Source organism: Heterostelium album (assembly GCF_000004825.1).
Source record: "Heterostelium album PN500 unplaced genomic scaffold PPL_scaffold2, whole genome shotgun sequence".
NCBI lineage: Eukaryota > Evosea > Eumycetozoa > Acytosteliales > Acytosteliaceae > Heterostelium > Heterostelium album.
Genome location: NW_008805064.1, coordinates 3,040,614 through 3,061,768, shown reverse-complemented (window position 1 = coordinate 3,061,768; position 21,155 = coordinate 3,040,614). Strand labels below are relative to the sequence as shown.

Here is a 21,155-nt window from a genome sequence, read left to right as displayed (position 1 = left end):
TAACGATATACTTAAGTTAAGTTATAATTTAGCTGACTTTTTACAAACACTACCGCATGACAATCCATATCGTAGATCTTTAATGTATTGGTGTATTTCCAATGTCAAACATCACGATCACCTCATTGTAAACAAAGAGAATATCATCAATATCTTTTATGTTTCGCAAACTACTGTTTATCGATGGATCCCTGTAAATACAGATATTAATAACCTTTCACAGTATATTGTATACTCCAAACACACACAAAGTTCATTTTACAGAGGATCAAATCGATAAATGGTAGGAAGTATTGGATGGAGTATTACCATTTCTTAGTGGAGAGACTATCTGAAAACTACATGTACACACGTTTTTTGAGAGAGCATCTAATTCATCACACCAAATACGATGCAGTGTATGTATTTATTAATAAATTTAAATTCTTCTTCTAATATCAATATAATTTTTGAATACAAATAGATGCAAGGACTGTGCAGAGTTGAAAAAGCTGGATACAATAGTGAACACGAGGTAGCTTATCCAGCAGACAGTGAAAAAGACAAGAAAATGGCAAAACTGAAACTTCATCAAACCATTGCAGTGGTCCAAAGACAATTATACAGTCAACAAAAGGTTGATGTAATCAATGATCTTGGTGGTACTAGTGCAATTATTCTAATGGATTTTTCACAGCTCTCACATCAAGACAAGCACTGATAATCAGTGTTTATTGTTATAAAGATAACGCAAGTTATTTCAACTATGTCTCCTACGTAGCTCCAACAACGACCACCAAGAAAGATCCAGCCTTTGTTGTAGGTTGTTTGATATCGACAGATGGATGCAGGAAGCATTTTAAATTACAACAAACATGTATTTTTGGCATTATATGAGTACTATATATCGTGGTAAAATGGAGATATATTACAATTTCTTCGCTAGTTATCATGTATGTAATTTAAATTTAATTGGTTAATACAAATCTTGCAAAAAAGATAATTGTACAATTTGTTGCAATATCATTAAAAAGTCAGCAAACAATCTTGATGTTTTCTGTTTTTTAAGAAAATAGAATTTCTCAATTTTCTTTTTTGGTTTCAATTTATTCATTTTATTTTTGTTATTTTTGCCTGCTACTAATAAAAAAAATAAATAGAATATTGAAAAAAGATAATAAATAAAATAATGTTGTTGTTTTAAATAAAATATTTTTTGTAAATATATATTATAATTATATATATAAACTTTTAAAATTTAACAAGTTCATAGACATTCAGCTGAATTAGATATTGTTAGTTGTTGTTAGTTTGTTATTTTAGTTTCACATCAAGTCAAAATAAAGAAAGAAAGAAATATTTTACTTATTTTATCTTTGTTGTTTAGCTACATTGTTTGTTTGTTTGTTTTTTTTTGTATATTAAAATCAAATCTCTAGAGATTAAATAGATAGATAGATAGGAGAAATAGTAGTTAGTATTTTTAGTTATGTCAAATAGTATTGTGATTGATCAAACATTGTTTTGGTCAGTTTTCAAAAATAAATATGTTAGATTTCGAATATTCAAGATGGTTTCAGCGATTCATAGGAATCTACGACTGCGCGCTGTAGGCTGGTGTCATCTCAGCATGGATTTTCTGACGCGTTACAAGTACTACGAGGTGATAAAGTATATTGTTGCGCGAAGCAATCACTTGAAGTCGCTGCGACTCTCGAAACCACTCAAAGTCAGTCACGTCGAGATGTCGCGATTCTGCCGAGACAACCGTGATCTCGACCTCTTTGTACAGCTGATGAGTCAGCAGGGACTATTCGGCAATCGGCTGCCGCTCTCCGAGTCACTGGTATTTGATTACTGCTGTCAGAGTGGCAGTCTCCCGATAGTGCAATTCCTGCATCAACAAGGCTACCCGGCGACGGTCGACGCCGTCCGCTACGCAGTCAACAGCAACAACGTGGAACTCGTCAAATTCCTCTGTATCAACAGAACGGACGGTGCCAATCAAGAGGCGATGGACGCCGCTATCAATATAGGCAATGTCAAGATCGTTCGGGTCCTCGCAGACTTTTACCGTGGTAGCTGTCAGTTGAATCCGCATGCACACCTCCAAGTTGCCGCGGCAAACGGACACTTGGAGCTGCTGCACTATCTCGAGGACCAAGACAGCATGGTGTGGGACCGTTCGCACGCTATCATGGTGGCGAGCAGCGAAGGTCATCTGGCGATGGTTCAGCATCTCTGGAAGTCGCTAAAAGACAACTTGAACGCTGATACACCGGCAACAATATGTGTGAACAAAGCAGCGGAAAACGGACATCTCAATATAGTTAAATTTTTTATGGATGCACTGAAAATAGGTCAATCGCCCGAGGAAAGACAAGCAGCCACAGCAGCAGCAGACTCTTCTAATTCGTTGCTAAAGAAACTCGTTTCCTATGTTGGCATTGGCGACGTCGACATAACCAAGTCGATATCGAAAACCCTTAGGGGAAGCGCACAAATGGCAGCGAGAAATGGTCATCTCGAAGTCCTTCAATATATAAATAGTAAACCGTGTGGATTGAATATAAGTTTGTCAAGATGTATTTTAGGGGATATCGCTATCCTAGGAGATCTGGCGATTCTCGAGAAATACTACGCCGACTTTATGAACGACAACAACGACAATATCAATAACAATCACTATAATCTCAGTGGTCCTGGCGCCACTTTTTCCAATCAACACTTGCAAATCATTGTACAGCGTGGATCACGGTCGATCCTGGAGTTCCTACATCAACATGGCTTGGTAAGTGTCAGCCAGTTGGGTGCGATGCTACCGGTGGCAGTTGGATACGCACAGCTCGGAATAGTCAGCTATATACTGGAGATGTGTAAAAACCCCGATCCTGGTGCAATATCATTTGCCTACGAGGAAACGATTCGTTATGATCTCTATCAAATTATGGAAATGCTACACGAAGCAGGCAATCGTTCCTTTGACTTTGAAAGATATCTACCAATGATTAAACTGTATGAACCTTCCGATGTAATTTGGTGGATAGAAAACAAATTCGCCATCAAAGATTTATTAAACTATAAGATTGTAGAATAAATTTATTTTTGTATTTTTTTTTGTACATAATCAATTAACACAAGAAAGAATCATTGTAGATATCTATTTTTTTCTAAACCAAAAAAAATTAACATCTAAAAAAGAAATGATCAAAGTTTGATGATCTTCGAAGATTATAATTAGTTAAATAATACAGTCTTCACAAATATAAGCTGTTGTGATTACTGAAAAGTAATAAAAACTAATATGTTATTATAGTAGTAGTCGAACTTGCACCAGTAGAAATCCAACAAAATTTTTTTTTTTTTTTTTTTTTTTGCAAAAAAGATTTGTTGACTCATGATCAGTCAACAAATTGCAGGTATTGATATTAACCTGCTAGTTCGTGTTTTATATTATATTTACATTCTCACACAGGCCGTGAGAAATATAGCCAATAAAATGTTATTATTATTATTATTATTATTATTATTATTAATATTATTATTATTATTATTATTATTATTATAAATTATTAATTAATAAGTTGAGTAGTATTAGGATAGAATAGATCTAACAGTAGTTGCGTGTTGATGAACAACAGTATAAAGTGGTGGCACGTAGTTGGAAGGATTAAGATTCCAATCAGATTTAAATTTACGCGTTAATGCAGAGCAATCGACAGTGACTCCTTGGGAGATTGAATTAGCGATCGTGAAGTTAAGCTTGTGGTAATTGGCATCGATTAATTTGGTGTAATGGGTGACTGCTCTCTTGACGGTATTTTCCAGCTTGTAATGGGTACCATCACCAAACATTTCACAGGACAGCGCCTGCCATAACGAATGTACGATAGCAGCAGTAAGGTGGGTGAAGTGGACAGTAGTACAAATAGGACCGTCGAACTTGATGCACGAGTGCTTCCAATTACGAAGTCTATAGTTACAGTACTTGTGGTATATACGTTTGATAAAGGAAAGGAACTGCTGTGAGACTACAATCCTGCATTTGAAGAAGAAATGTTCATGTGGGTTGCAGAGTTCAGTGAAGGTGTCACCACAGAACTCACAGACATGACCAGTGCGCTTGTGGTTGATGGGGAAGGTGTGAGAGTACAGCCGGAATATGCTGTTACGTAGCATAGGCGCTTTGACCTTGGATATGTGCAGGAACTGAGATTGGAGAACCAAAGAGTGACCAATCTGGATGGTTAGTTGACCTTCAGTACGGCGGACTCGAGGGTACTTGTGGCTGAACAGGACAGAATAGATTTCCTTCAGAGTAAGGAGACTACCATCATCAGCAAGGATGGGATTGCCTGGTGTGACTCTGGAGAAGTGATTGTTTCTAAAATCCATCCAAGACGAATGGAACAGTTTGAAGGATGGTGAAGAAGTTGGATTAGTAAATTTTTTGGCACAATCAAGCATGGATGACCAAGTTTTGAAGTAACCAAATGAGTTGCTTCTACTTAACAACAGGAATCTATTAAAGACCCATATCTTATAAGCAGCAGAACGAAGCGATAGATCCCATAAATTCAGACCACCATCATTCCAGTGAAAGCAAGACCTGTCCAAAGACATCAAAGCGGTGAACTTTGCTTTGGCATCAGGTGCACTGGTGAAGAACCAAGCGATAAGTCTGTTGACAAGCTTGATTTGATCAGGTGTGGGCGATTCAAGATAGAAGTGATAGAAGAGCATGGGAAGCACATAAGATTTAATGATGGTTGATTTAGCTCTTAGAGTATAAACTTTATACTTATACAGAGCTAGGTTAGCTTTAATGAGATTGATTATACTTGCCAGTTTGGAGCAGTGACCATCCGGGTTGAAGTTGACACCTAAGTATCTTTCGGGGACGGTGGAGACAGGGAACGGAAGGTTAGCAGTGGAAATGTTACCGAGTGGAATGATAACCGATTTACTAGAGTTAACATCCGCAGTGGTGGATAGCTTGAACAGTTTAAACCAGTGGATCACTCTATGCAGTTCATCCAAGTTCCTGGTGAAAGCACCAGTGTCATCCGCGAACATGAGCAACTTGATTCTTTCGAGCGGTAGATACTTCAATACAAATCTCTTTTGTTCAAGTTTGATTGGAGCAGAACAAGGTAGTCCAACTATATGGGAATCGGCGATGATCGCTCTCGCCAAACATTCAATCGTGAGAACAAAGAGAGTAGGAGAAAGGGGATCACCTTGCTTGGTGCCTCTATTGATGAAAAAGGTCTTGGTATTGAAACCGTTTACTAGAACAGAAGAGGGAGAGTTAGTAAGCATTGACATGATAAGATCAACAAATAGGAACGGAACACCGATATGTAGCAGTGTACGTTTGATACTATCATGTGAGATTGAGTCGAAAGCTTTCATGATGTCAAACAGTGTGATCAAACCATCGAGATTACCAGCATTAGCAGCGTCAATAATTTCCTTGAAGAGTAGGGTGTTGTCATGAATGAATCTACCTGGTACGAATCCATTTTGAAATTTATTGATAATCTCATCCAATACTTAGGTGAGCCTGTTGTTGATGATTTTACTCAGTAGTTTATAATCAACATTCAATAGTGATATTGGACGCCTATTAGCGATGTCATTGGGATCACCTTTTTTAAAGAGAGTTTGAACAACTCCTTCTTTAAACTCAGGGGGGAGGAGATGAGGGTTAGAAAGTAAATTGTTGAATAAACTTACTAGTACTGGAGCAATGATGTCTTTGTGAGTTGTGTAGAACAGTCCAGTAACGCCATCGGGACCAGGCGATTTCGAAGGTTTGGTAGAGCTTATTGCATGGATGACTTCATCAAGAGAGACAGGAGAGTCATCAAAGGACGACTTGATATGATCAGGAACCACCCAATGCTTGAGCAATTTGGAGTGAGCAGACGCTGAGCAATCAATTTTAGAATAGAGTTTAGAGTAAAAGTCCCAAAAAGCATCTTTGATCTCATCAGGTGAAGTGGTGACGACTCCGTCAGATCTTTTGATTGATACGATCAGTGAGTTCTTTGATCTTATTTTTAGAGTGTTGGTGAGCACTGCCGATGGGCATTCCCTGTGGATAGATAAATCATTCACGAGAATGCTGTGAAAGAGCTTTTCTTCGGCGACTAGATCGTTGATCCTTGTTCAGTGCATCTTTATGCTTCTGAGATGATGGATCACTAGTGTTGAGAGTATGATTTAAAGATTTCTTGAGAAAAAGGCGCTCTCTGGATCTAGAGCTTTGTTTCTTCTTAAAGAAACTGATGAGCATTTCTTTAGCACTTGACCACAACCCAGGTGTCCAGTTGCAGCCGGTAATAGAGAACATATTGGTGATGTATTGCTTGACACCAGGTAAACCGAGAGTAGCAGGATTTAACATCCAACGCTTACCTACTTGAAACTTACTTGAGAGGTTGATGTCGACAGAGACAGGGCAGTGATCACTCTTATTATGGAAATAGGTGGCGACAGCGGGGTTACCACCTAGCATTGTGGATGCGACGTAGATACGATCCAACCGTCTAGGAGAGAGGGAAATGGGGAGCGGGTGATTGGTACAGCTGAAAGTGGGAGTGTCAGCGGACAAACCGGTATCTACAAGTGAGTTGACAGAAGCTAGACTTTCTATAGTGTGACATAGCTCCTCGTCATCTGCTTTAGAAAAGGAAGGAGAGAAGGGTGAGAGACAGTTGAAATCACCAGCCATCAGATCGATGGTGTTGGTTTCGAGCTGAGATAGAAGAGAGAGTTGTCTAGAGAATCCATTTCTCCGCTTCCGGTCTGCCGGAGCATAGATTCCAAGAACATTGAATGAGTAGTGTGAGTGGTTGATAGTAACAAAGAGAATACGACCTCCTGGATCTGAAAAGATTACTTTGTAATCTAGGTCGCCGCCTTTGAGTTTGATGATAGCTACACCTGTACCCATACCACTGGAGCAGAGGACGATTTTGTTTGGGTAAAGTGAGGAAAGTGATTCGCTTCCACTGATGTTGAGTTCAGTAATAACTACATAGTCATCAGCGAAACGGTCTAGGTGTGACTTGAGATCAGCTGCAGAGGTGGAAAGCGCAGCACCTTTAACATTCCACGTGCAGATTTTTAAACAGTGACTAACGCTCATTACTTAGTATCACCACCCTTGCTGGTGGCTTTACGTTTAGAAGAGAGTGGGACGTGCTTTGTGAGTTTCATTGGGGAGGCTGGTGAGATTTTACCAACAGAGGGGTAGCTGTTTTGGATTTCAAGTGCATGTAGCTTGTTATCAGCATAGACAAGTTTCTTTTTAGCCGGCTGGTAAGGTGATTGAGGAACATCACTGCTGTGACAATTTTCCATAACAAGATCATCTTCATCAGTGGCAACGATATCAGGATAGAAAATCATCACCTCTACAGGCGGTTCAGATGCGACGGAGTCGGTAGCGGATAGAAGAGAAGAAGGAGAAGGAGAGTCGGCGGGGAGCGACGAGGAGCTAGAGTCATTCACACCAGAAGAAATGCTGTCATCGGAGGCATGAGAACCAGTGGGGTCAGCGGGGGGAGCAGCCGTACCAACGACGCCAGGAGCAGGAGCGACAACAGGAGCTGTCGAGGTAGTCAGAGGTTCCAAAGGTGGAACCTTTGCAGCATCTCTTTTTCTAGCTGGGTAAAGTCTGAGATGAATTCTATCCGGCAGAGGGGACTCAAATGGCAAACGATTAACATCAATATTGTGTTTGAATAGTGCCACAATATAGCACCAATTGCCAACGCGTGCAAAGCCATACACAATAGGTGGTACACCTGGGAGGAATTCATTGAACTGATCGAGTGTGAATGGCTCACACTTGTCCACTGCAGGCACAAAGCGAAGAGATAGAACGTGGTAACCAGGGAAGTAGATAAGAGGTTTAATGGTGTCGGCTTTACAAGATCGGTAAAGGGAACGGAAAGCAAAGAGAAAGGAACTGAAAGAGTCACGGGAGACGGATGCGCTAACAGTAAGACCTTTCATGTTTGAAACGTAACTTTCAGAGACAAAGTGCTCAACCAGGTTTTTGAAGTGAACAGGAATCTCCTCACCATCAAACTTGGGGAAGAAAAGCCTCAACCACAACACTGGTTGACTAGTGGGAGCTACTTTGGTTTCGAAGATTGGAAGAGGTTTGAAGTGATTAATAAGAGCATCTGTATTAAACATGATGATAACAGGTCAGAGAGAGAAAGTATAGCACCAACTGTTAAAAAAGAAGGAGGGGAAGATACAAGAAAGAGAAAGGAGGGGAATCTGAGATAGATAGAAAGAGTGATCTCTATGACAAATGATCGCAGTTTAACTAAGCTAATAGATAAGACTGTGCAAAAGACACAGATAATGCCCACGCTAGATGACTGGAGTGAAGTGAGAAAGAGAAGATGAGAAGACAAGTAGAAAGGTGAAACTTTCGTGAAAAACGGTCAAGATTACAAAAAGTTGCGAGTACAGATAGTAACTGTATCTACTTGTGATGTTTTTGAGCACTTTGAAATCCAACAAACATCTTTTGTCAACATCTGACTTTCGCTATCAATCGATTTAGACAGATTCAAGCACATAGTAATAATAAAAAGTGGGATTGCACCATCAACGCAGGATATTTTTTAATTCATCGGCTTGACCATTCGCCCATTTTCTCGGGTTGAGAAAAGCAGGAATCGAACCTGCAATGTCCGGAGACTAATGATTCTGATATCAAAGTTTGCGGATTAGTTAAAAATGCCCACCAACAATCATATTTCTTAAAAACAATATAAATAACCTCTATATCTATTTAAATCACTGTTATGGTTTAAACAACTAACGACCAATCAAACTATTCTCATCATTTTCCTAAATTTATTAAAAGTGAGTGGGTTGTTGTTTAAAACAAAAAAAAAAACATTCTTAAATGTTTCAACAAAAATCTCTTAGATACACCCACAACATAACTATAACTAAATAATTGATTTTCATTGTAATCTATCACTTTAAATGTTGTTGAAAGTAGAAATAGTTGAATAAAAAAAAGATTTATATCTTTTTTTTTTTTGCCTGCAGAATAATAATTTTTGAATTAAATCAAAAAAAGAATAATTTAAAAAATGAAAAAGAATGTTTTTGATTCTCTGTGTAATTAAATTGTCATGACTTTTGATTTCTTTGTCAATTTAATAAACGAACCAATATACTGCTATATTATTAGATTACACATAATATTTATTTAAGATGGATAAAATTAAACATAAGATATTGGTGTTATCAGGTAAAGGTGGTGTTGGAAAAGTAAGAATTATTATTTATTTGCTGATTCGTTCGATTGCTAATTTCAAATTAAATGTAATGTGTAGAGTACTGTATCAACACAACTTGCATTGTATTTAGCACACATTGGAAAGAAAGTTGGATTCCTAGATGTAGATCTCTGCGGACCAAGCGCACCAAAGATGTTTGGTCTAGAATCAAAAGAAGTTCACAAGAGTTCCGCTGGTTGGATACCTGTCTACGTTGACCCAGAAACAAGAAATCTAGGTGTAATTTCAATTCAATTTCTACTGGGTGATAAAGATACACCTGTCATTTGGAGAGGTCCAAAGAAGAATTGTATGTTATATATTAATATTAACAATACATATAGTTATGATTGTTTTGAAACTAACAATGTAATTTATGTATGTATAATAGCTATGATAAAACAATTCTTACAGGATGTATGTTGGGGAGAATTAGATTATCTGATCATCGATACACCACCAGGTACTTCAGATGAACATATCTCTGTTACCGAAGAACTCTTGAAATATAATCCCGATGGTGCTATTCTGGTGACTACTCCACAGGGTGTTTCAATTAGTGACGTTCGAAAAGAGATTAGTTTCTGTCAGAAATTAGGACTACCAATCATTGGAATCGTTGAGAATATGAGTGGTTATACATGTCCTCATTGTTCAGTAAGTATAACTGACTATCATTCAATAACTATCATTTACTAATTAATGATAATAATATTAGGAATGTACAAATATATTTTCATCGGAAGGAGGTAGATTACTGGCAGAACAATGTTCATTGCCATTCTTGGGAAAGATGCCAATCGATCCTTTATTAACAGTTTGTTCAGAGCAAGGAAAGAATTATTTTACAGAATATCCAAACTCTTCGACACTTGTGGCACTCAAAGAAGTAGCAACCAGTTTAGAAAAGCAAACTAAAGAACAGAAATTATAATAATACTTTATCTCAAATAACTTATTAATACACATAAACGTTTAACATTAACGTTTTCTTATCTTTTTTTTTCTATTTTTTTTTTTGTTAACTATACAATAAATAAATAAAATTGATTATTATTTATTATTCTTTTTATTATTATTAGCAGTTGACTTTTTAGTAGTTGGTGGCTTTTTCTTTTTCTTCTTTTTGATATTATCTTCATCAGATGTGTAATCGGATTCATCTTCATCGTCATTGTCATCTTCTGTTTCCATCTCTGATAAACTACTCTGTTCACTCTCACTTTCACTATCTGATTCTTGTTTCTTTTTAGATTTAGTTGTCTTTGTTGTCTTTGTTGACTTTGTTGTTGTTGTTGATTTCTTATTATTTTTACTATTGTTACTCCTACTCTTGGTTGTTGATTTCGATGATTTAGAAGATGATGATTTGTTTGTTTTTGTTGAATTAGTTGATGATGATTGAGCTTGTCTTTCTCTTTCTTCTTGTTCCTCTTGTTCTTCTTGTTCCTGTAGTTTCTTGTTGTTCGCTTCGTGTTGTTGTGCATCGTAGTTCTCGAGTTCACCAAACTTTGCTTTGGTGGTGATCAAGTGGAATCCGACGTCGTTCATTGTCTTCTTGTCTTTGTTGTAGATGATTTCAATGTTACCGTTGTTCACCAGCTGCAGACAACTGGCGAATCGTCGCGATACCTCGTAGGCCGGTGTCTCGACCATCAGATCTTCAAAGCGGATCAGCAGGTCACGGTCGATCTGCTGGTCATCGAGTGGCTCGCCGCTCTCGATGTTAACGTGCTTCTTTACGATGCCTGCCAAATCATCGATGATCTGGCTGCTGTACTCTACGATATCAAACTTGGGACGTGCATTCTGCTTCTCGAGTAGCGGTGTTATGTTGTTGGTCCAATCGTTCATTCGCTTCATGAGTGACGTCTCCTTTAGATACTGATTGGCACTCGCCATGTACTGATTGATATACGACTGACAGAGATCCTCGTAACTCTTGCTCGATGGATTAGGATAGTTAAGATAATCGCTATATCCTGGCATATGATAATCCATTGTATTTCTATTACCACTATTACCACTTTCATCTTGTTCATTATCACCACCACCAAGCATATAATCATCACCTTCACTTATATTATTAATCTTTTGAGTATCAGGTCTAATTGGTTCACTTTCATCCCATTCGAATCCACCACCTCCACCATCATTATCATAATCTTCATCACTATCATCGAAATTCTATAATAATTATCAATTGACATTAAAGTTAACATCTAATAAATATATGTTTATACTTATACTTTTACTTACATATTCAGCTTCAACATATTCATTTGTTTTTGATTGTTGGTTTGGATCTACTTCATCGGGAATATCTCCATTTGGTTCTAACAATTCAATAGATTCCATCTTTTGATTCTGTTATTGTAATATAGTAAATATGATTTAGTATATGTTATATTATGTTAATAATTCAATAATATAATAAATACCTTTGACATTCTTAAACTTCTTGATTGCTTTATAAACTCTCTATATATGTATGATAAATCTTTGAAATAGGCACCTTTCAAAGCCATCGATTCCTGTGGAAAAACGATGATCTCTGCTGTCCTGCATTCCAGCGAGGAATCCAACTTCTTTTCTTTGGGCTTGGCATTGTTCTTGCTGCCGCTATTTACATCTGGTGATTTCAAATTGCTCGGTATTCTATAGGTTCTACCTTTTTGGAATGGTTTATCGGTTGTCTCTTCGTGTGGATCCAACAACACCCATAGATTTACATGTTTCTTTTGTTGTTGTAGTTGTCTCTGTTGCTGTTGCTGTTGTTGTAACTGTTGTCTTCGCTTCAATCTCTCTTGTTGTTGCTGCTCATCCATATTTGTTGAACTCTCACCATCTCCTCCACTTTGACCGTCACCATTCATATCACCACCATCTGGAAGTTCTATATCACCACCGCCGCCACCATCGTTTTCATAATCAGAGTCATCACTTGGTGCTCCTCCACCTCCATCCATATCGAAATCCATTCCTGTTCCACGATCATCTTCTTCATTATTATTAATATTATTATTATTATTATTTAGATTATTTTCATCTTCTTCTCTATTGTTATTGGAAGTTGGAAGTAAATCATCAAATTTACTATATCTTGATATGGTTGAACCGAATATTGCTTCTTCATCGTTCATCATGCTGGAAAGAAGGAGTGCTCCACTCTTTGTCACTTGACAGGTATTCATTTTGAAGTCGTATTTCTTGGTTTCACCTTCTTGCTGTGGATTCAGCTGATTGGAGGTACCGTTACTGTTGGAGTCGTTCATCGACTCCATTGTACGGTCGGATAGCGATGTCAGCATGGCCATTGCTTGCGATCCGTATTTCATATTGAGAGTTGTGTCCTTCTCGAGATTGGCACCGTCCTTCTCCTTTCTCTGTCGTTGTCGTCTTTGTTTTGGATTCTGTTCATTCTCTTGTTGTTGATCAACATCGTTATTATTATCTGGACCATCGCCACCACCAAAGTCATCGTGATCATTCAAATCGATATCGTCAGCTTCCACCAAGACATCGTCCAACGGCAGAAACTCTGGTCCATCGTCAAACACTAAAATATCTTTATCATTTCCATCCTTGTCCAATGATGAATTATGTTCTTTTCTTTTTCTAAATATTATTATTAAATAAAATATTATTAATTATTCCAGTTTTCAAAATAAATATTATTGCCATAATAATAATAATAATATAACACCACACACTCCTCTATCTTTTTCATGAAATAATCATTATTATTTTTACCTTTTATCTGCCAAATGATCTAATGTTTGATATAATAAACTATATAGATATTCAACTTTCTTACTATAAATAACAGCTGATCCTTGAATTAAAAGTGCAGCTATAAAATATTTATTATTCGATATTATGTGTATTAATAATTTATATAAATCTATTATGTTTTATAATCAATGTACATTGATATGTCACAGGTAATTACCTTCTGCAAAATTCAACTTGGTTACACCTCCTAGTGTAAATGAGATCTTTGATAGTTCACCCAAGTAGTCCTCCAACTCACTTGAGATATCGATACTCCAATTCTCTGCGAGATCTCTAATGGGTCGAAGCAAATGTGCGAATCTTGATGATGCCGACTCATTATCATCAACTATATCAGTCATTTTTCTCTGTGTTTGTTTGATTTCTGTGATTGAACCTATCCAAAAATAGTAACTACAACAATGATAATAAATCGTACACGATTCTCTGCTCTTTTTAAAATATCAAAAATAATAAATAAATCTAAAAGTAAATTATAAATATAATTCTCTCTTTTTTAACCTAACCAACAACAATTATGATCAATTTTGAAATTCAAAAATTGGCGCCTTTCAAAGTGGTTGGTAGTTATTTTTTTTTTTGTTTAAATAAAAAAAAATGAAATTTTTGGCGCTAAAAAATTATTACTCATTGATCATACTCATATATATAAAAGTTATAACTTTAGTTTAAAGTAAATTATTGAAATTACATTTAAATTAAATTGTTTAGATCTATTATATTTGTTAGATTTTTTTTTATATTTTTTATGTTTTTGTTTTTTATATACAAAGAAAAGGTATTATCAATTTCGATAATCAAGTTTCCTGGGATACTTATCATTTAACTACAGTAATAATTTATCACTTTATTGCAACAACATTTTTTTGTGGAGGTGTACTTTCGCGATCGGGGAACCAACTTTACTCAGATATTTTCATCACTATAAAAAAAAAGATATTTTTTTTTGGGAGTTGAAAAACAAATTTGAATTAAAAAAAAAAAAAAAATTAATAAGATTCCTTACTCTGATTCAATAAGAACAAATTTGATATTAAATACTAAATCTTGATCAATTATTATTGTTTTTATCAGGGTCTCAAAACTAGTCGGTGGCTGAAGATCTATTCCAAAAAATTCTTTTTCATATGCACTAAAAAAAAAAAAAAAAAAAATACAATTTCTCAATTTTGCAAAAAATCTGTTTTTATGTGCTAAGATGATCTGGATCAGTGGAATAAACAAAAACCCAAAATTGTGAAAAAAGATTATTATTGGGTATAAATTCAAAAAATAAATAAAATATATAAATTTAAGTTGTATTTTTATTTTTGCATCTTTTTGAATTGGGGTACCTTCAAAAAACTACTATAACACACATAAACTAAACAACACATACACATTAACACACTTATATGTGTTGTAACGATCAACCAACCAACGCAACCACCTTTTTTTAAGCCTTAAAACACAATCAAAACAAAACAATTATTTATTTATTTATTTTTACAAACAAACAACACATATACACACAAAACACAACAAGTAGTAGAAAGTCAACTTCATTATAAAGTTTTTTTTTTTTTTGAACAAACAATCAATCAATCTATTAAGCAAACAATTCACCTCTATATATACTTTAAAAATAACAAATAGATAGATAGTTATAAAAACAAATACACTGATATATAGAAATTAAATACAAATACACAGATAAGATATAGATACAGAATCAAAAATGCATTGGTCAAAAGCAACAACAGGTGGTATAGATTTTAAAGGAGTTAGATCACATACTGCAACTGTTGTTGGAAATCGTATTTTTGTGTTTGGTGGTTCCGACAGAGAAGAGAATTTCGCTGATTTATTAATTTTCGAAACAGGTAATTTCATAATACATTGAGAGTTTATAATCATTATCCATTTATTAACAATAATTTATTTGTTTGTTAACAAATAATAGATACATTATTTTGGAGTAAACCAGATACCTATGGACCAAAAGGATCGATTCCAGTTCCTCAACGTGCTCACAGTGCAACATTGGTTGGAAGTAAGCTCTATTTGTTTGGAGGTGGCGACGGTCCCAACTGTTTCAACGATCTCTATGTTTTGGATACAAAGACACTGACTTGGAGCAAGCCAACGACCAATGGCCAGTGTCCAGGTCCACGAAGAGCACACACCGCCAACCTAATCGGTAGCAAACTCTACATATTCGGTGGTGGCAACGGCAATAAAGCACTGAATGAAATGTATTGTTTGGACACGACGTCACTCACCTGGACACTGCTGAAACCCTCGGGAACACCGCCCATCAGTCGTGGCTACCACGCAAGTGAAGTCATTGACGGTCGTATCGCGATCATCGGTGGATCGGACGGCGCCGAATGCTTCTCCGATCTCCACATCTACAGTCCCTCCAAGAACAGCTGGAAGCGTGTTCCCGTCAAGAATCCAACGCCGATGTTCTCCAATGCATCGGTCGTTGTCGGACGACACATCATGGTGTTTGGCGGTCACAACGCATCGGACTACACCAATGCACTGCTCAGTTTCGACTTTAGCCGTCGTAGGTGGGAAGAGCGTATCACGACGGGCGTACCGCCCGAACCAAGAGGTTATCATTGCTGTTGTTTTGTCAATCACAGAATGTTTGTAATCGGTGGGTACGACGGTGTTCAGAGTTTCACCGATGTACATATACTGGATCTAGGTGAATTCGCTTCCTATGAACTAGTGAGAAGAGGCATGACACTACAGAGTGTCAGCCAATCGCAATCTTCAACATCGACATCAAACACCACACAATCATCCGCTTCCAACTCACCACTTTCCTCATCAACCACTTCACCCGGTGCGAAAACACCTACCAATTCAATTCCACAAAAACCAACAGTACAAAGTACTTCGAAACCTGTATTCTCTAAAGTAAATTAACTTAATTAATAATAATAATAATAATAATAATAATAATAATAATAATAATAATAATAATAATAATAATAATATAATAATACCTTATTTAAAACAAAACAAAAACTATAAAACTTTATACTTTCAAAAAGAAAGTTTGTAATAATTAACTATAACTATTACTTTTTTTTTATTATTAAGAAAAACAAACAAAATTGTAATAAAACATTGTATAATAATACCTTTATTTAAAACAACAAAACAAACAAATATATCAAATTGTAAAAAGACATAGTATAATAATAATGTATTGTTGTTTTATTTATTTATGTGTCCACAATTGGGATGTTGTATCGAAATGAAGTGGTAACATTCTTAATTTACCTCTTCTTAATCTACCTAATGTCTTTGACCTAATAGTTGAGGGATCACTTAAATAATTTAGAATTGACTAGAATATATATATTTATAAATAATGGTTAGTTAAAGTGTTTTAATTTTACATAGCTTTTTAATATAAAAAAATACCTTTAGTCTTTCTATTTTATCATTTAATGTAACTTCATTGTTGGTTTGTGATTGTGATAATGATTGTAAGTTCAATTCTGATTCTATACTCTTTATAGTTTCTTTCTCCAACAATAGATTGTTTGGATTGTTCTCTACGGATTGTTTCAAAGACTTTGAGAATAACTTTAAATAGGTTACAGCTTCACTCAGCATGACATGTACTGTAATTTCAACTATAATGATTGTAAGAGAGGATGTTAATAGTTAATGTTAATAGTTAGTTCAATGGTATCAACCAACCAATGGTTATGATATATCATAGCATACCATATGCATTATTAAATATAATTCTAAAGGCAGCGAGACAGTTTGTGGATTGATTGATCGATGGCAACATAGATGTAAGTAATGCAGCTGATGTCGAGCTGTTGGTATTCGCTTTCAACTCTTCAAAGATGTACATAACAAAGCGATGATCGGTAGGTGCCTTTGTAATGATTTGCTTCTTTAGAGAAATCACCTGTTTCTTTAGTTTCTGTTTAATCTGTATTCTCTTCTCGATACTACCGAGTATGGTTGCCACCATCGTCCAATTGGAGATACTTGTATTGGTAGCTGAAGAAGAAGAAGAGGAAGAAGAAGAAGAACTAGAAACACCTGTACTTTGTAGATGAACTAATCCAGAGAGCATCTGTACCCAATCGTAAAACTTACCAGATCTACTCTGATTGTTGATGTTACTGTTACTGTTACTGCTGTTGCTGTTACTGCTGCTATTGTTATTGTTATTACTATTCAATGGAATGGGTATTGATGGATGTAGTTCAACACCACCACAACCAACGTTATTACCACAGTAAAGATTACTAAGGAAGCAATCGTCTTGAGCATCCGTCGTTACCAATGACACCAAATTAAGATTGACAACTGAATGAAACTGTAGTTGTGTTGTTTGATTCTCACACTGGAATTCTATTATCAATGACAATGGGTGTATTATATATTGTGCTACAGCTATCAACTGGTCATTATTGATTTCACCATCTACCACACCACCATCGTCAACATCATTGTCAACAACAGCAACATTACTCTTTGTATTGAAATCTATTGCCTTTTCTATATCACCCACTATTTTCAATGTTAAATTCGATTCTAAATTAAGAAATAGCGATTCAAACAAAACAATTGTTAATAAAATAAACAATAATACTAGTAGTTGATATAATAACATCTACTTACTCTTTGTAGAAGATTGATATGATGTCACTGATGAATATATAATATATAGAGGTTTAGGTAAATGAAATATATTTTGATTATAACTTGAATTTAGATTTGGTTGTATTGTTAATAGTTTCTATATATTGTTATTGTTATAATAAAGAATAATTAAGGTTTGTTAGTAAATATAAAATATAGTTAACATTGATGTGTAATTATTAATATTATTATTATTTACCTTTGATAAATCGGATACCATCTTTGGTAACGATGATATATAGTTTTGTTTTGATTGATTAAGATGTATTTCATTCTTTTTCTGTTCTTGTAGTTGTGTAAGTTGTTTCAATACTCTGATTCTCTCTTTCAGTTCAAAGTTTAATCGGTGAATGATTTTACTATGTTTAATCTCCTCTTCTGTATCAATATCTATTGGCATCGTTGGTATATCGATTGATTCACTCTCATAATAGAGTTGTTCAACTAAATTTGGTTCATATTGTGATATACTATTGTTTTTATAATTAAAAAGGTTTAGTTAATTAATTAGTTTACAAATAGCTATGCATAGTTATAACTTACTTAAATTCAGAGAGAGAATGTATTTCTTTTAAAAGATGATTCTTCTCATAAAGATAGTTCTGATAGAGTAGATTGAGACTATCAAACTTTTGTCGCTCTTTTTCTACGTCCAACTTTGAGTTCTCTGCTTGAAACTGATAGAATCTATTGGTATCTCTCATATCCAAGAATGTCTGAAGTATAGCCTGATTGTTGTTGTTGGCATTTGAACTGGTATCTGCTTGTTGACCGTTACTACTCTTATTGATTTTATTATTGCTATTGCTGTTATTTACAAATCTCTGTCTCATTCTTTCTTCACACAACTGTTTGATTCTTGCTGCACACTCCGATGGACATCGATTGGCAATGTCATATTCATATATTACCTTTGCATCTACTTTCATTTCATCGTTACTGATATCCATCTTTTGTCTCAAACTAATAATAGTAATAAAAAAAAAAGAAAGAAGATATATAGTTTTTTTTGATTTTAAATGACATTCTTGAAGTTGATTGTTATTTCATTAAACTATCTTTGAACGAAAATAATTTAGTATAGTTTCGAATATGAAAGATTTATTATCAATCTTTTGAAAAATCGATTGATAAGAAAAAATAAAAATTTAAAAAAGAAATTTTTTCCACACAAAGCCCGGTTAGCTCAGTCGGTAGAGCGCACGGCTCTTAACCGTGTGGTCGTGGGTTCGAGCCCCACATTGGGCGTCTAAATTTTTTAAAAAAAAAAAAAAGCACCTTGATGCGCGCATTTTTAATTTGTTTTTGTAAGGAATCCATTTACTTGATGGTAAATCCATCCTTTTAATACAACTTTTAATAAAACATGTATACCACTTTAGTTATTATAAAAAAAAAGTAAGGAATCCATTTCCAGAAATAACCAAGAATTCGGTAAGGAATCCATTTCCAGAAATAACCAGGAGTTCATTAAGGAATCAGAATAGTGATTAGTGAACTATAAAAACAACTCACATGAAACCTTGAGAGTCACAATTATTAATCAGAACTCTCAAGGTACAGCAAAAATCTGTGAAAACGGACAGAGGTTTCAAAATATCAAACAGTAATACATTTATTTGTTATAGAAACTAATAAATATATTCTAAGATAGATCTTTGTTAAAGATTAATTATTAGAAAAAAATTGAAACATTTACCATTTTAAAAAAAAATAAAAAAAATAAAAAACAAAAATTAACTGTGCAATATTTCTGAAGTGATAAAATATTTTTTATTTATATACATTTAAATTGATTTAAAAGAAAACAATTAATAGGATGTCCAATAGCCTTTGTTGAGGATTACTTGATTCAATCTGTTTGGCATTGATTCATATAGTGATTGGCAGTACTCCGGTTTCATTTCATATCACCACTATTAACATTATTTAAGAGCTCTATTGAGTTTAGAATGAATGGCATCTATTTATCTCTAGAATATCCAAGAATTTTAAAAAACATTCAGGTCATGACTGGTTTGTTTATATATCAAATTTAGTTAAGAATGCATTTTAAGTAAAAAATATTATGAGTTTTAGTATATTGATGACAAGTGAGATGTCTTGTACAGTTGTGGAATATAATAAAATTAGTTAAACAATATTATTTATTCGTCGATCTATATCATACTCTAAAATTTCTAAAAAATCTGGGAATCTAGAGCTTAAGATTGTTTGTCTAAGTGTTTATTCTCTAGTTGACCAGGTACGATAGAGGAAGAGATCGGAGTCTTGGATGCGATCAGGGTTGCTTGGAATACATCTGACGGGAGTGAGACTGGGCGTGTGACGGGAGGGACGATATCAGGAAACAAAGTAGAGGTTGATGGGATTGAATCATTATCATTATTGCTTTCGAGATCGTCCATTGTAAGATCATTTGTTGTGGTTGTTGTATCAGTAGGTGCTGCTGCGTTATTGGTTGTTGTGGTTGTTGTTGTTTGATCAGTTGGTACTGCTGCATTACTGGTTGTTGTGGTTGTTGTTGTTTGATCAGCTGGATCTGACATTTCTTATTCAAGTGATAATTAATAATAATATAAAATAATGTTTTTAATAATATTTTATATAATTTAAATCTTTTTAACTTTATTTTAATTCTTTTCTTATTTATTTAATTTCTTCAGTTTCTATTTTAATATTGAATAAAAAAAATGAATGAATCTTTAACGTCGCGTTAAACTCAATTCGTTATTGAGAAGCTTGACGGCTGAGTGTTGAATACTTAATTTAGAAACAACAGAAACAACAGATTCTAATTTAATTATTATTTTGATCTGTTGTTTTGAACTATTACTTATTTAGTTGATTAATTAATTTAATTAATTATAATTGACTGTTTCTTATATGTTGACTGGTGATTATTATTGAAGTTGATTGATAGGTACCGGCATTGCCTTGGCGGCTACCTTATTGTCCTTAGACGGACAACACTAAGTATCCAGTTCCATGTTAAATTAATGAGAGAAAAGATTGAATTTGAATCTACCACTTTCAACTTAATGATAAAATATTAGTTGTTCTATAATCGGGAACTCCTTTAAAGAATAACCTTTCTTTATACTATACTCTCCTTGTTTTATTTTCGTTTCATCTGTTAAATTACTTTTCTAAAAAACCAATATCCATGTTTATGTAAAATAAGTTAAAAACCTTTACATTTTGAATTGAAGAAGAGTCTAAAAGGTTTTTTTTTGTATTATTTCTGAAAGTTATTCCTTAATCCTTTATTATTCTTCTAATAATGTTATTGATTTATCATTTTAAAAATGTATTGTTATCCTTTTTTTTTTTAAAATATTTATTTGTTTTTTAAAAAATTTTTTAAATTTTATTTTAAATATAATTGTA

General features: G+C 34.5%; 7 protein-coding genes and 1 non-coding gene across 8 annotated transcripts; 4 read left to right on the top strand and 4 right to left on the bottom strand.

Moving 5' to 3' along the window:
• Positions 1 to 82: 82 nt before the first annotated feature.
• PPL_02490 (uncharacterized protein) lies at positions 83 to 3,076 on the top strand (the record flags this gene model as incomplete). Its single annotated transcript, XM_020573476.1, has 6 exons — positions 83 to 229; positions 464 to 641; positions 725 to 805; positions 1,246 to 1,284; positions 1,887 to 2,063; positions 2,574 to 3,076. The coding sequence occupies 6 exons, from the start codon at positions 83 to 85 to the stop codon at positions 3,074 to 3,076; spliced, it is 1,125 nt and encodes a 374-aa protein (XP_020436571.1).
• Positions 3,077 to 3,573: 497 nt separating this feature from the next.
• Positions 3,574 to 8,007, bottom strand: PPL_02489 (uncharacterized protein; the record flags this gene model as incomplete). Its single annotated transcript, XM_020573475.1, has 6 exons — positions 3,574 to 3,707; positions 4,470 to 4,671; positions 5,719 to 6,079; positions 6,390 to 6,742; positions 6,887 to 7,137; positions 7,230 to 8,007. The coding sequence occupies 6 exons, from the start codon at positions 8,005 to 8,007 to the stop codon at positions 3,574 to 3,576; spliced, it is 2,079 nt and encodes a 692-aa protein (XP_020436570.1).
• Positions 8,008 to 8,307: 300 nt separating this feature from the next.
• nubp2 (Mrp/NBP35 family ATP-binding protein) lies at positions 8,308 to 10,236 on the top strand (the record flags this gene model as incomplete). Its single annotated transcript, XM_020573474.1, has 5 exons — positions 8,308 to 8,394; positions 9,238 to 9,294; positions 9,360 to 9,612; positions 9,694 to 9,959; positions 10,021 to 10,236. 5 exons carry the CDS (start codon positions 8,308 to 8,310, stop codon positions 10,234 to 10,236), a joined length of 879 nt encoding a protein of 292 aa, XP_020436569.1.
• Positions 10,237 to 10,355: 119 nt separating this feature from the next.
• PPL_02487 (uncharacterized protein) lies at positions 10,356 to 13,438 on the bottom strand (the record flags this gene model as incomplete). The annotated part of the gene is made up of 5 exons (XM_020573473.1): positions 10,356 to 11,489; positions 11,562 to 11,669; positions 11,744 to 12,920; positions 13,056 to 13,155; positions 13,255 to 13,438. The coding sequence occupies 5 exons, from the start codon at positions 13,436 to 13,438 to the stop codon at positions 10,356 to 10,358; spliced, it is 2,703 nt and encodes a 900-aa protein (XP_020436568.1).
• Positions 13,439 to 14,814: 1,376 nt separating this feature from the next.
• On the top strand, positions 14,815 to 16,244 carry PPL_02486 (uncharacterized protein; the record flags this gene model as incomplete). The annotated part of the gene is made up of 4 exons (XM_020573472.1): positions 14,815 to 14,959; positions 15,040 to 15,129; positions 15,793 to 16,007; positions 16,194 to 16,244. 4 exons carry the CDS (start codon positions 14,815 to 14,817, stop codon positions 16,242 to 16,244), a joined length of 501 nt encoding a protein of 166 aa, XP_020436567.1.
• Positions 16,245 to 16,314: 70 nt separating this feature from the next.
• Positions 16,315 to 18,715, bottom strand: PPL_02485 (THO complex subunit 5; the record flags this gene model as incomplete). The annotated part of the gene is made up of 6 exons (XM_020573471.1): positions 16,315 to 16,443; positions 16,521 to 16,735; positions 16,830 to 17,657; positions 17,745 to 17,862; positions 17,965 to 18,235; positions 18,309 to 18,715. The coding sequence occupies 6 exons, from the start codon at positions 18,713 to 18,715 to the stop codon at positions 16,315 to 16,317; spliced, it is 1,968 nt and encodes a 655-aa protein (XP_020436566.1).
• A 225-nt stretch (positions 18,716 to 18,940) lies between these two features.
• Positions 18,941 to 19,013, top strand: PPL_02484. The gene has a single exon. It is a non-coding gene; the product is annotated as a tRNA-Lys (tRNA).
• A 956-nt stretch (positions 19,014 to 19,969) lies between these two features.
• PPL_02483 (uncharacterized protein) lies at positions 19,970 to 20,314 on the bottom strand (the record flags this gene model as incomplete). The annotated part of the gene is made up of 1 exon (XM_020573470.1): positions 19,970 to 20,314. The coding sequence occupies one exon, from the start codon at positions 20,312 to 20,314 to the stop codon at positions 19,970 to 19,972; it is 345 nt and encodes a 114-aa protein (XP_020436565.1).
• Positions 20,315 to 21,155: the final 841 nt, after the last annotated feature.